The 14,341-nt window shown below is 43.9% G+C and overlaps 1 protein-coding gene across 1 annotated transcript; it reads right to left on the minus strand.

The window, feature by feature from the left end:
• Window positions 1–13,402: 13,402 nt before the first annotated feature.
• On the minus strand, window positions 13,403–14,341 carry LOC137839333 (uncharacterized). The gene has a single exon (XM_068648452.1). It carries the CDS (start codon window positions 14,339–14,341, stop codon window positions 13,403–13,405), a length of 939 nt encoding a protein of 312 aa, XP_068504553.1.

Genomic DNA, 14,341 nt, shown 5'->3' on the forward strand with positions numbered 1-14,341 from the left:
AGCGAGCAACACGGTAAAAAGCTCGTTAGCTACCCATACCTAGATACAAAAACAACACCCCCTAACTTGAATCAAACTGTCAAAACTTGACCTCCCCCTCTAACCATTCCTATTTTTGATTGACCTCATGCATACCAAAGGTTCAAGACACCAATCTGAGTAGGAAAAGCACGCTAAACATACCTTTGAGGTAACCCATGACTAGACCTGTAGCTACATCATTATGAAGATTTCTATTCTGGAAGACCTTCTTATTCCTTTGTTTCCAATACTAGATCCGGTTAACGTCTTCACTTTCCTCGTTCATCCTGAAAAGGGAGAACAACATATTTGGATCTTGATAAACCACAATCCTACCCACCCACTCAATGCACTTTCCAATGTTCATGTTGTTGCTGAAATAATTGAACAAGTCTAAAAAGGAGAGTTAAATAGAGTTCAAAACTTCCAAATACTTGGAAAACAAAAGAATAGACACAAGACGGTCTTATGTTTGCATGTTTATGATTTTAAAAGACTTTTGATAAAATGATTTTCAAAAAATCAAAGTGTGGAGATTTATCGGATTAGATAGTCTAGGAGTATATTAGAAGAGTGGATAAGGCTTGTTTTATATTAGTTTCCTCCAACTTCGCTACATCCATTCCTTTTCCAAGAGTTCAACTATAATCAAATTGAATTACAAAATAAGTACTCTTTACTTTTGGCTTAAATGAATACACAATGTCTCTTTTGACAAAATCCTGCAATCTTTCCCTAAAACTAAGAAGACTAGGTATTCTCTAACATGAAGCCACTTATGGCTTTCTTTAACTCCAAGTATTACTTCTAAAACTTGTTTTATTGTGTTGATGTATTGACTGATACAAGTCATTGGGCCCTAAGGCTCTACAACCAATGTTAGACATGACACTGCTCCTAATCTATTACAGAACATAATCTTTCATCCATTAAGGTTGCTTCTTCTATCTAGTGGGCTTGCTGTCTTGGGGGCCCAATGCTCTAACATTTTTGTTCGCTTGTGGAGACGCTTCATCCTCAAAGTGGGTAAGAATATTATATTAGGTTGGGCTTGGAAATTGTGGGTTGGTGGGGTTGATATTAGGGTTAGTGGGGAGGGTAAATGGAGTGTTCTGATTGTTGGGTGGGAGAGGGGCTCAAGGTGGGTGTCCACGTGGCTTGGGAATTGTGGTGGGTTGGTGGGGTTGATATTATGGTTAGGTGAGAGAATGAATGGAGCGTGTTGGATTGGTGAGTGTGAGAGGGGCTCGATGTCCTTTCCACATGCAACTTTTGACGTGTCGAAGGGCCATTGGCCGAGGGGGGTGGTGTGGCTAGGAAATTAAGTGAGAGGGGGTGTGCGTTAACTTTAATTTTTGTGGGCAAGGTAGATGCGACTAGTAAATTAGGTGAGAGGGAGTGAGTTAACATTAATTTACGGTTGGAGGCGGACCCACACCCATCATCGATGTTGAAGGACACATCAAAGCGATGGCGGTCAGCGTTGTCCCGCATGCATTGGAGCGTGCACTAGAGATGCTTCTTCAATTCGTGTAAGATGACGGTGTGTTGGTGTAGGAGCTCGGTCACGATGGTTCCGGAGTGTGGGGTATGTAGCAAATCCAAAGTGGATGGTGGTGGATGACCGTAAAGTACAGTGAAGGGTGATGTGCCTATGGCCTGGGCCTACTCGGATTGACATGGTCCTAAGTCGACTCGATCAACATGGGCATGGGTCGACTCTGTTTGACAATGGCCCGGGTCGGCTTAGATCGATATTGGCCCGGGCCGTCTACTGCAAGATGTTCGTGAGTACGCTCCAGGGAACGGCGATGGAGTGGTTTGTGAGCCTGCCTAACGGCCACATAACCAATTTTCAACAGTTCTCGAAGATTTTTGTCGAGCAGTACATCGTGAATAAGGCACCGCCTAGGGTGTCTTATGATCTGTTCGATATAAGGCAGTACCAGGGAGAGTCCCTCAGAGACTACCTGAATCGCTTTGGGGCGCAGATGGTCAGATCGCCGGCCAAGGATGAAGAAATGCTGGTCTATGCCTTCAAGAAGGGCGTGCTGCCAGGACCATTCTGCGAGGCCTTGATCAGGGCTCACCCCGCGACGTTTTCTGAAGTCAGGCGACTTGCGGTGGCTCACATCGCCGATGAAAGTGAGGTCGCTGAGAAGAGAGGGAGCCTGGCTCTCGCTAGGCCACGCGCCCAGACCAGAATCCAGCCGCAAAGGGTGCTGGAAACAGCGGCGGCGGCCAGGAAGGACCAGAGGACTCGCCATCCTTACGATAGGAGAAACAAGGGAAGGAGCCAAGCACGCCAGCAACCAGCACGCCGGGAATACAATCGCCCGCCTAAGCACAAGTTTGTCATGGGACTAGCGGATCTGATCGCCATTCCTAACATATCTGCTAGGTTGAAAGCGCCTGAGAAGGTGGGCGACAAGGTGCTGGGGTCAAAGCCAGATGCCTGGTGTGAGTTTCACCAAGGCTTTGGCCACGCTTTGGACTCGTGTTTGTCTTTGGGATATCAGCTCGACGATCTGGTTAAGAGCGGGTTCCTAAATGACTATCTGCTGGACAGGAGGACGGGGGGAGCGTCGAGTTCCCAGCCCGCAGGTGGAGAAGCCCAGCAACACGAGATGCCTATCCACGGGGAGATCCACACCATTGCAGGGGGATTCTCAGGTGGTGGATGCACCGCATCGCAGAGGAAGAAGTACGCGCGATCGGTGATGACAGTGGATATGTTTGAAGATCACTCACCGGAAGTGGACATTACGTTCACCAAACAGGATCTTCGGGACGTTGTGCCCCATGACAACGATCCCATAGTCATTTCGTTGGTTACGGCGGGAAGGAAGGTCCACAGAGTTCTGGTGGACCAAGGGAGCTCGGCAGACGTGATGTTCTGGCCGACTTTCACGCAGCTGGAGTTGCCCCTTGACCAGCTAAGGCCCTATGGAGGGTGCCTATATGGGTTCGCTGGTGACCAGGTGGAGGTCAGGGTGTACATTGAGCTGAGAACCACGTTTACAGATGAGGCTGGGTCGAGGACGGAGAAAATCAAGTACCTCATTGTGAACGCTCCTTCAGCATACAACATCCTGTTGGGAAGGCCCACGCTTAACAGGATAGGCGCCATCCTGTCGACTCGGCACATGAAGGTAAAGTTGCCGTCCATGGAAGGGGTGGTGATCACGATCAAGTCTGATAAAAAAGAAGCGAAAAAGTGCTATGAGAATAGCCTGAAAAACAAGAGATCGGTGAGTTATGTAACAACCACCCCACCTCCCGGTGTGAAGCCCAGATCGACGGTAACAGAGGAGGCCGCCGGAAGAGATGTGGAGATGGTGGACGCTGAGCTGGGGGAGAAGAATGCTGGTCTGGAGGAGGAAGAGGAGCGGAATCGCCCTGAGGAAGCGAGGGAGCAGGGAATCGCCAGGGCGGTGATCGCCAGAGAATCCAGGCCAAAACCTGTCGAGCAATGGCTCGAAAAGGAGATCGGAGGAAAGATCTTCAAGCTGGGAAGATCTCTGGAGGTCGAGCTCCAGGACCAGATCGCCAAGGTGATTGAGCGGCATCTGGACGCGTTTGCATGGTCCGCTTCGGACATGCCCGGGATTGATCCCGACTTCTTGTGCCATCATCTGGCGATGGACAACTTGATGAAACCAGTGCGACAAAGGAGAAGAAAGTTCAACGAGGAGAGGAGGCAGGCGATCAGGGACGAAACACAGAAACTCCTCGCTGCAGGCCACATCAGGGAAGTCCAGTACCCTGAATGGCTGGCAAATGTCGTGCTGGTAAAGAAGAGTAACGGGAAATGGCGCATGTGCGTCGATTTCACCGACCTGAACAAAGCTTGCCCAAAGGATTCGTATCCTTTACCAAGCATTGATGCCCTGGTCGATAGTGCTGCAGGGTGCAAGTTGCTGAGTTTCCTGGATGCCTTCTCGGGATACAATCAGATCAAGATGCATCCCATGGATGAAGAGAAGACAGCCTTCATGACGGAGAGATCGTGCTACTGCTATAAGGTGATGCCGTTTGGGTTGAAGAACGCGGGGGCCACGTACCAGAGGCTGATGGATCGAGTACTTGCACCAATGCTGGGAAGGAACGTGCAAGCTTACGTCGATGACATGGTCGTGACCTCGCCGGAAAAAAGCAAGCACGTTGCAGACTTGGAAGAATTGTTCACGACGATCGCCAAGTTCAAGTTAAAGCTCAATCCGGAGAAATGCATTTTCGGCGTGCAGGCTGGAAAGTTTTTAGGTTTCCTCTTGACTGGAAGAGGAATAGAAGCCAACCCAGACAAGTGTGCCGCCATCTTGGCGATGAGGAGCCCAGCTACGGTGAAAGAAGTCCAGCAGCTAACAGGTCGGATGGCAGCCCTATCTCGCTTCGTGTCAGCTAGCGGAGAAAAGGGGCATTCCTATTTTCAGTGTCTGCGGCGCAATAATAAGTTCGTTTGGACGAAAGAGTGCGAGGAAGCTTTCGTCAAACTGAAGGAGTATCTGGCGAGCCCGCCGGTTCTGTGCAAACCGCTGGTGGGAATCCCTCTCAGGTTGTATTTTGCTGTGACTGAGAGGGCGGTGAGTGCGGTGCTCGCCCAGGATCAAGATCAGGCTCAGAAGCCTATTTATTTTGTGAGCAAGGTGTTGCAGGGCCCAGAAACGAGATATCAGGCCCTGGAGAAGGCTGCACTGGCCGTGGTATTTTCGGCGAGGAGGTTGCGCCACTACTTCCATAGTTTCACAATACTGGTGATGACTGACCTGCCCATCCAGAAGGTCTTGAAGAAACCTGACGTTGCGGGAAGGATGGTGAAGTGGGTCGTAGAGTTGTCAGAGTTTGATATCAAATATGAGCCCCGAGGCCCGATCAAGGGGCAAATCTTTGCAGATTTCGTGGTTGAGCTCTCATCAGAGGCGACGCGGGTTGAAGGAGACGATTTCCGTTGGGTACTTTCAGTGGATGGATCGTCGAACCAGCAGGGCAGCGGTGCTGGAGTCATATTGGAGGGACCCAACGGCGTGCTGATCGAACAATCTTTGAGATTTGCCTTCAAGGTCAGTAACAATCAAGCAGAGTATGAGGCGCTGATCGCCAGAATTTTGCTGGCCAAGGAGATGGGAGCTAGGGTGCTGATGGCTAAGAGTGACTCGCTGCTGGTCACGGGGCAAGTAACAGGCGAGTTCCAGGCTAAAGATCCACAAATGGCGGCTTAGTTGGCATATGTGCAGGAATTGAGGAGTTCCTTTGCCTCCTTTGAAGTAGTACATGTGCCCAGAGAGCAGAATGCCCGAGCTGACTTGCTTGCTAAGCTCGCCAGCTCAGGCAAGGGGGGTAGGCAGAGGACGGTGATTCAAGAAACTCTGAAGATGCCAAGGGCATTTGTAGCAGATCACCTGGTGCTTCAGATAAGCAAGTCGACGAAGAAAGCAGCGAGAAGCCATAAGTCCTTGACGCAAGAAACTCTGAGATCGCCGAGAATTAGAGCATGTCGAGGAGAGAAGGTGAATGTGATGCAGGTCTGCGCCACCCATGAGCCAGACACTTGGATAACACAGTACAAGCGGTGCCTGGCAGATGGCCTCCTCCCACTGGATCCGACAAAAGCTAGGAAGGTAAAGAAAAATTCCAGCAAGTACACATTGATTGATGGCGATCTGTACAGGTTTGGGTTCACTCACCCGCTCCTGGAATGCGTACACGGCGAGAAGTGCACGAGGATCATGGCAGAGCTCCACGAGGGTATATGCGGAAGCCACGTTGGGGGTCGAGCCCTGGCCGCGAGGGCTCTCCGTGCAGGCTACTACTGGCCATCGATGAGAGAAGATTGCAAGAAGTATGCCCAGTGTTGCAAACAATGCCAACAGCACGCCGATTGGCACAAGGCACCTCCCGAGGAGTTGAAGTCGATCTATAGCCCTTGGCCGTTTCATACTTGGGGAATCGACATCCTGGGACCTTTCCCGCTGGCGATCAGGCAGATGAAGTACTTGGTGGTGGCGATTGAGTATTTCACCAAGTGGATTGAAGCAGAACCAGTGGCCCAGATCACCGCACACAAGATCGAAGGTTTCGTGTGGAAGAACATCGTGTGCCGGTTTGGAGTGCCTAAACGCCTGGTGTCGGATAATGGGACGCAGTTTGCAAGCCACCTGTTGAAGAAGCTTTGCGAAGGGGTGGGAATTCAACAAGTGTTTGCATCCGTCGAGCACCCTCAGACAAATGGCCAGGTGGAGTCAGCTAATCGGGTGTTGTTGAGAGGTTTGAAGAGAATGCTTGAGAAAGCCAAGGGAAGTTGGGCTGAGGAGGTGCCCCGTATAGTCTGGGCGTACCACACCACCGAGCAGTCAGGAACCCATGAGACCCCGTTCAGCTTGGTCTATGGGTGTGATGCCATGATTCCGGTGGAGATCCAGGAGAGCTCGCCGAGATTCCAGAACTTCGTAGAGGAAGACTCGAATGAAGAGAGAAGGCTGAACCTGGATCTACTGGATGAGGTCAGGGAAGAGGCGAGGTTGAAGGCTGAAGCCGTGAAGAGAAGGGTTGAACGAAGAAACAACTCGAAGGTGATGCCAAGGCAGTTTAGAGAAGGTGACTTGGTGATGAGGAAGGCCCACCAGTACGAGATGGAGAATAAACTGTCACCCAAGTGGACTGGACCGTTCAGAATAACCGAGGCGCTCGGGAACGGCGCCTACCGCTTAGAGACGCTGGAAGGAGGGGCGATTCCTCGCACCTGGAACGCCACACACCTGAAGTTGTACTATAGTTAAGAGCTTTGTAAGTAAAGACAAACACAAAGTCATATTACAATGTCTCTGATGAAACAGTTTGAAGGGGGCACTCTTTTTTCCCTAAGGAGGGTTTTTAACGAGGCCACCCAACAAAAGAAAAGTTTTCGAAGTACAAGGTGTTTTCAGATTGCATGTGTGCTATTTTCCAAAAGTTTTGAAGAAAGACCTTGTCACTTGTACGTGATTTAAGGCGAGTAAAGATATATCGCGTGCTTTCTAAAAAGTTTTTAAGTCCTCATCGTTTTTCGGCGATTGGAGGCACCAGTAAAAGTTTTTAAATCCTCATCGTTTTTCGGCGATTGGAGGCATCAGAAAAAGTTTTTAAGTCCTCATCGTTTTTCGGCGATTGGAGGCACCAGTAAAAGTTTTTAAATCCTCATCGTTTTTCGGCGATTGGAGGCATCAGTTAAAGTTTTTAAGTCCTCATCGTTTTTCGGCGATTGGAGGCACCAGTAAAAGTTTTTAAGTCCTCATCGTTTTTCGACAATTAGAGGCATCAGTTAAAGTTTTTAAATCCTCATCGTCTTTCGGCGATCGGAGGCACCAGATGAAAGACCTCAACGCCCTCGCGCGTTCTGAGGCAAGATAAAGACCTCCTCGCTGCCGAGCGAGTGCAGGCGAGGAAGAGTAAAAAGTCCTCAGTGTTTCTGGGGGCGAGAAGATGTAACCCCTGGGGCAATGTAGAGGCACCAGTTAAAAGTCCTCCGTGTTTCTGGGGGCGAGAAGATGTAACCCCTGGGGCAATGTAGAGACGCCAGTAAAAAGTCCTCCGTGTTTCTGGGGGCGAGAAGATGTAACCCCTGGGGCGAGAACATCATCAACAAATTTTCAATATTTAATAAGGGATATGGAATTTATATATCTAATTGAGAAAATTACAATAAATAGAGTGTCATATTTGTGTATCAATAAGTAACCATTTACTATTATGTTCATTGACACAATATAAAGAATCCAAACTTTTCACAATCACCTTGAGAAAATATACTTCACAATTTTATCTATCTTCTCAAATTAAAGAGACTAGTTTTCTTCAAATGTGTGTTGTTTCATCTTGTATTTTTATACTTGTGTGTTGTTTTTTTTATTTCTTTTAGAAATCTTGTTGGATTCCAATAATATAATTGTTCATAAAAATGAAGTTAAGGATTTTGAGAATTACCTTGTAACTAATCAACACATAAATTATTGTAACTTTTCAACTTCGAAATAGAAATAGAAATAAGTAATTAGAGATATTCATGAAAAAATACATTAAATCTTTTATTAATTACACTCATAAATATATTACTTTTTTGCAAGCATTATAATGCAAGAGAATAGTCATACAAACATTATAACTCACCATTCAAATCCATGAAGAAGATTAAAATATGTTGTTAGAGAATTTAGCTACATGAAACAAAAATATCAACTTAAGAAAAATCTATTCACATTATGGTGTATATATCATCAATAACTCCATATTCATTTTCTTAAATGCTTCAGAAAATACAAAAATAAAAAAGTAAAATACAAGATATTGAAATCCACCATCGTTCTCATAAACTATGCACAATTAGATAAACCTATTTTTAAACAAAGGAAAAGAAGTACAAATATAAAACAATATTTTGTTAAGTGCAATATAGCCTCACACATGGCATATATTTGTTTCTTTTTAGCTAAAAACACCTCCCACTTTTCTATCTTACTGAGAAAAACCTATTCACATTATAGTGTATATATCATCAATAGTTCCATATTCATTTTCTTAGATGCTTCAAAAAATAAAATAAAAAAGTAAAAAGTAAAACACATTATATAAAATAAAAGAAAGGAAGTAAAATATCTTACAAAGATTATAATATCTTACAAAGATTCCATAAGTCCTGTAGAACAAAATTGTTCAACAAATATATAAATTTCACTTCAAAACTCAAGACAAATATATAAATTTCACTTCAAAACTCAAGACAAGTGGAGACAAGTGATGTGGGACTTTCTAAAATTTATCCAAAATAACACTAAAAATTGAAAGTATTTATTAGATGTGTGTTTATCATGGAAACAAAGATGCATACATGAGTTACTTCTATTATTAGAAGTAAAATCAGATTAAAATGTAACATTCATACAACCAAACCTATCATATTATTAGGAGAAATACATGAGTTACTTCTATTATTAGGAGAAATAGTTTATAAACACATATTTTGAAACTATTTCAAGCATTTCCACACAACCAAACCTACCATATTTATATAAAAATGAAAAAAATTTCAATAATGTCAAATTTTACACCTTTAAATTATAGATATCTTAACTAATCTAAACCTTAGGCTGAAATAAATCATAAATTACTTCTCGCAAACAGATTCAGTTTGATCCATTTTTTATTGAGAAAAGAAAAGTAAAATTAGTTTAGGATGAGAGAAAAAAACAATACTAGAAGTCATATAAACATTAACATTAAAGTATTATAAATCACATAAAAACTTGAGATAAGAGTCCAACTCCTAGACCAATCACACTAAACTAATCCTGCAATCATTAACAATATCTTAAGAAATAGATTGTAAAATTTGATATTGTAAGAGCAAGAACCATTATGTAAAACAATGAATCAACAAATCACCAATGTACCACCAAATGGAAGAAAAATTTATTTACATCATAGTGTATATCATCAATATCTCAGTATTCCTTTTCTTAAATACTTAAAAGAAAATACTAATTTTAAAAGTAAAACACAATTGAAATCTACAATCGCCTCATAAACTATGTACAGTTAGATGTATCAAAAAGAATTTATTCATCTAGATTTTTATATGTTGTTTTTTTTTATCAGCAAAGAATTAATAAATTTAAAAAGAGGCACTTCAGGGGTGCCCCAACCCGTACACATGACACCTTAATGTCTAAACTGCCAAAGAGCACACAAGGCTCACAAGGACCTGTTGGTCAGCAAAGAACCACCATATGTAACTCCTAAGATATAACCAAATTTTCCAACAGAAAGACATACATCAAAATAAGGCCTTTACCAACCAACTAGGACAAAAAAAAGATTGTACACCGAACATAGTCCACAGAAATCCATCACAGCAACTCCTAAATAACACTCTTCAAAGCTTATTGGCAATGTACCCATCAACAACCCTCCAGACCAGAAATTGAGACGATGGACTCAAGATGTTGAAGTAGCAACCATTCTTCCCAACAGATTTGGCACACATACTTCTAATTTAGTACCAGGGCCCTGCAACTACAACACATCAGGCCACAAAGTTGCTCGTCCAGACAAACCACAGAAGGTACGGGCTAGGAGTTATAATGTGCTTGGCTTCTCATGCATAGTAGATAGAAGGTGACAGCCACAACTCCAAACTAACTAAATATATGATACCAGATTTGCAGGCCAGCAACCTTTACTTAGGTGCCTTTCCATATGAAATGGCAAACCTGCAAACAAAAACAACAAAAAGAGTGACATCTCCACAACAATTATAACACTACTAGTACCCCTGTTTCGTGACTAGAGGAAGTCAACCAGGAAAATATAGTTGCAGCTCCCATCACCTCACAGCTACCTCCCTTCACAAACGTATCCCAAGCAGTTGTGATACCACTCCCTTCAACTAGTTGGACCACCCTCTCATGTGCTTAAACACAACAAAGATTGCTCCCTGAGCTTCTTCTAAAGCCCCTCAATTCCAAATACTTCTTTTATAGATACTCAAAGTTAAAAACACTAACTGGAAAAGGTTGTAGTGTTATATGACACCCACAAAGATTCTGCATGGTTCAACTCTATTATTGCCGTGTACATTGGTCCAACAGCGTTGCCTCCTTTACTGGCTTTTCCACTGACGCTGGATTGGCATTGCTAAACAGCAGAAAACCTCATCAAATATGTGCCTACATCAACCCCTAACTACTAAGGTTATTCAATAGTGGTCCCCTGCTTCTCCTATAACCACTGAGATCACGCCCTACCCTTCCTTTCCCTGCACTAAACCAGTCACCTCGACTTACCTTCCCATCGCCAAAGATTCCAAGGTTACTCCCACCAGCCCTGCCCCATCCAGCACAAATTCCTTTCAAGCATCGAAAAAAGAATGTGTATTTCAAGACCCTCATCAATAACAGCTTTGCAGGCACTGACCGGGATTGAGGATCCAATCCGATAAGGCATAACTAAAGGAAGTTGTCCCAAACTTCAGCTTAAGCCACACTGACAGTTGGGCTAGGTGGAAGATCTCTTCTGCATCGGCTGTCCCTTGCTTGAAGACTACCAAATTTCTTTGATCCCAAATACTTGGGACTATATTAACCCAGACTCCCTTCCATACTTGATTCAGTTTAACATTGAGGTTAGACAAAAGAAAACTCTCAAAGTGCATTAAGATGTCCTTATGCTACACATACGAGATGCCTATCCATCTTAAGCAAAGGGACCATACACGTTGTGCATAAGCACACTCTAGAAAGAGGTGTTGTATTGTTTCTTGAGATTCCTTGCAAAACACACACAGGGGAGAGTTGACAACCATACCTCTCCGAATTAAATTGTCGAAAATTGGGAGTCTACCAAGCAAAATCCTCCAAGTTGTAAACAACGCTTTGGGTACTGCTATAGCTAGCCAGAGAGATGAGAATATGTCCTGCGGGCCATTATTTGCTTGACTACACAAGGTCAAATAAGCAGATTTCACAGAGAACACACAATCGTGTTCCTCTATCCAAATTAAAGTATCCTTGCTTTCCTTGTATAGGCTCTTTCCTATAAGAAGATTTATTAGATCTTCCTCCATAGCACTTTCCCAGTTGAACATAGGCCTTCTCCAACTTAACCTCCAGTTCCACCCTGCATCCTCTGAAGTACCCACTTCATCAACCGTCTTTCCTTAGTCCAACGAAATAGTAAACAGGCTGGGGAACAGAGTTTTAAGCTTATTATTCTCCACCCAGACATCTTCCCAAAATCTGACTTTGTCACCAGCTCCAACGTTCCATACAACCGATTTCTGAAACCATCCATCACATTCTCCCTCACTACAAGCCCTAGATAGGTCTTTCCACCACCAAGAAGAGTAGTTTCCCGACACTTCATTTCTTACTCCCCCCGTGTAATACTTAGAATCTAGAATCTCTTTCCATTTCCCTTTTTCCTCACTCAACATCCTCCAATTCCACTTTGCTAGTAAGGCACAGTTAAACATTCTAATATCTTTAACCCCTAGACCCCCTTCCTCCTTTGCCTTGCACACATTTTCCCAACTAACCCACGAAATACGTTTATGATCAGCCCCCCACGCCCAAATGAACCTCCTTTGGATGCTAGAAATCTTTTTGCACACTGATATTGGAGCTTTAAAGATGGACAAGTAAAATAGAGGTATGGTGGTTAAGACCCATTTAACCAGACATACTCTACCTGCTAGTGACAGGCATTTACCCTTCCAAGCACTGAGTCTAGCTTTAACTTTATCCACAACTGGATCCCAGAACTGCGTTCTCCTAGGATTTCCACCTACTTGTAGCCCCAGGTATTTGAAAGGAATCTGCATTGCTCCACAGTTGAGACTTTTTGCATATGTTTCTAACAAATTTCTTCCAACCTTGACACCTGCCAGCTTATACTTATGGATGTTAACTTTGATACCTGATGCCAGCTCAAAAACCTTGAGGATTGCCTTGATAGTGAAGATATTAGTAAAAGAATCTTCACACATAAATAGGGTGTCGTCAGCAAACTGTAACATACAACATTCAAGCTCAACTCTCCCCACTCTCACTCCACTTAGCAGGTTCTCCTTTAAGGCAGAGCATACTAGACCAGCCAGTCCTTCAGCAACAATAAGAAAGAGAAACGGAGCCATAGGATCACCTTGCCTCAGACTCCTAGTCGGTCTAAACTCCTCCGTTGGACTTCCATTGACCAAAATAGACACTGTTGTTGATTCTAAGCAACCTTGCACCCACTTAATCCATTTCACGTGAAACCCCATCCTATTTAGCATATCGAATAGAAAGCTCCACCTAACTGAGTCATATGCCTTTTCGAAGTCCACCTTCAAAAACACTTCACTCCTCCGACTTCTTCGTACCTCTTCGATCACCTCGTTGGCTATCAGAACACTCTCTAGCAAACCCCTACCTTTCATAAAAGCTGATTGATTTTCATCAATGACCATAGGTATAACAACCTTAATTCGATGCGACATGACCTTGGTGATGATCTTATACATGGCTCCCATGAGAGAAATAGGTCTGAACTGGTCAATCGTGATAGGATCTTTTACCTTCGGGACAAGAGCAATAAAAGACGTATTACACTCCTTCGGAAGGCTCCTTGACTCATGAAAGGAACGCACCGCTTCCATAATGTCTTCCTTTAGGTTCTCTCAGTTGGCTTTAATAAAGTTGAAATTAAAGTCGTCTAGCCCTAGGCTCTTAGATCCCTCACAGTGCCACACTGCCTCTCTGACTTCCTTCTCAGAAAACACCTCAACCATCCTCAAGCTAATCTCTTCGGGAAGAGATTTGAAGTCCACGACACCTAGCCTCACTCCTAGATCAGGGGTGGCCTTGAACCTATCCTAAAAAACTCGCTTTACTTCCCTTCGCACTGTGTCCGGTTCTTCACACCACTGACCTTTTAACTCGACTCCTTTAACTTCATTCTTGATTCTTCTCCACCTGGTAGTAGAATGATAGAATTTAGAGTTAGAGTCCCCATATTTGAACCAGTTTGACCTGGCTTTTTGCCTATACACAGATTCCAGCTTTTTCTCTACCAATCTTTGTTGACTAACTAACTCCATTCTTCTTAACTTTTCATTCTCCATCAAATCACATAGGTCATCCTTGACATCAAGATTATCAATCTCCTTCATGATCTTCCGCTTGTTTTCCTCAAGATTCCCAAAAACGCTCATATTCCACTCTTTAAGATCAAACTTTAAACGTTTGAGTTTATCTTTGACTTTGGTTATGCTGTTACCTTGCACCTCATATGACATCCATTTATCCCTCACCAGATCCTTGAACCCAGGTTCCAGGAGCCATGCGTCAATTGACTTAAATGGTTTTGGACCCCAGTCTTTAATCCAGGATTTCACCACTATTGCACAATGATCCAAAACCTCCCTTGCTTGTACATATTGCTTGCTCATTGGCCATACTTTGAGCCATTCTTCGGATACCAGAATTCTGTCTAGCCTACTTTTTGCGGATCCATCTGCCTTATACCATGTGAACTTCTTACCTACAATAGGCAAATCCTCCATCAGATTACTTCCAATGAAATCATTGAAGCTTCTGATTTCCTTTTTATTGCTAGCATTTCCTCTAATGCCTTTCCTTTCTGCAGCACACCTGACTGCATTAAAATCACCACAACAACACCACACCTTGTCCTGATGAAGACTTCTAAAAGCAGACAAAGCTTCCCATATAACGATCTTTTCACTCAGATTGCACGCAGCGTAAACATTAATGATAACACATGAGCAGTTCGACTTTATATGGTGACCCAT

The sequence above is a fragment of the Phaseolus vulgaris genome, chromosome 3 (assembly GCF_000499845.2).
Source record: "Phaseolus vulgaris cultivar G19833 chromosome 3, P. vulgaris v2.0, whole genome shotgun sequence".
Classification (NCBI taxonomy): Eukaryota; Viridiplantae; Streptophyta; class Magnoliopsida; order Fabales; family Fabaceae; genus Phaseolus; species Phaseolus vulgaris.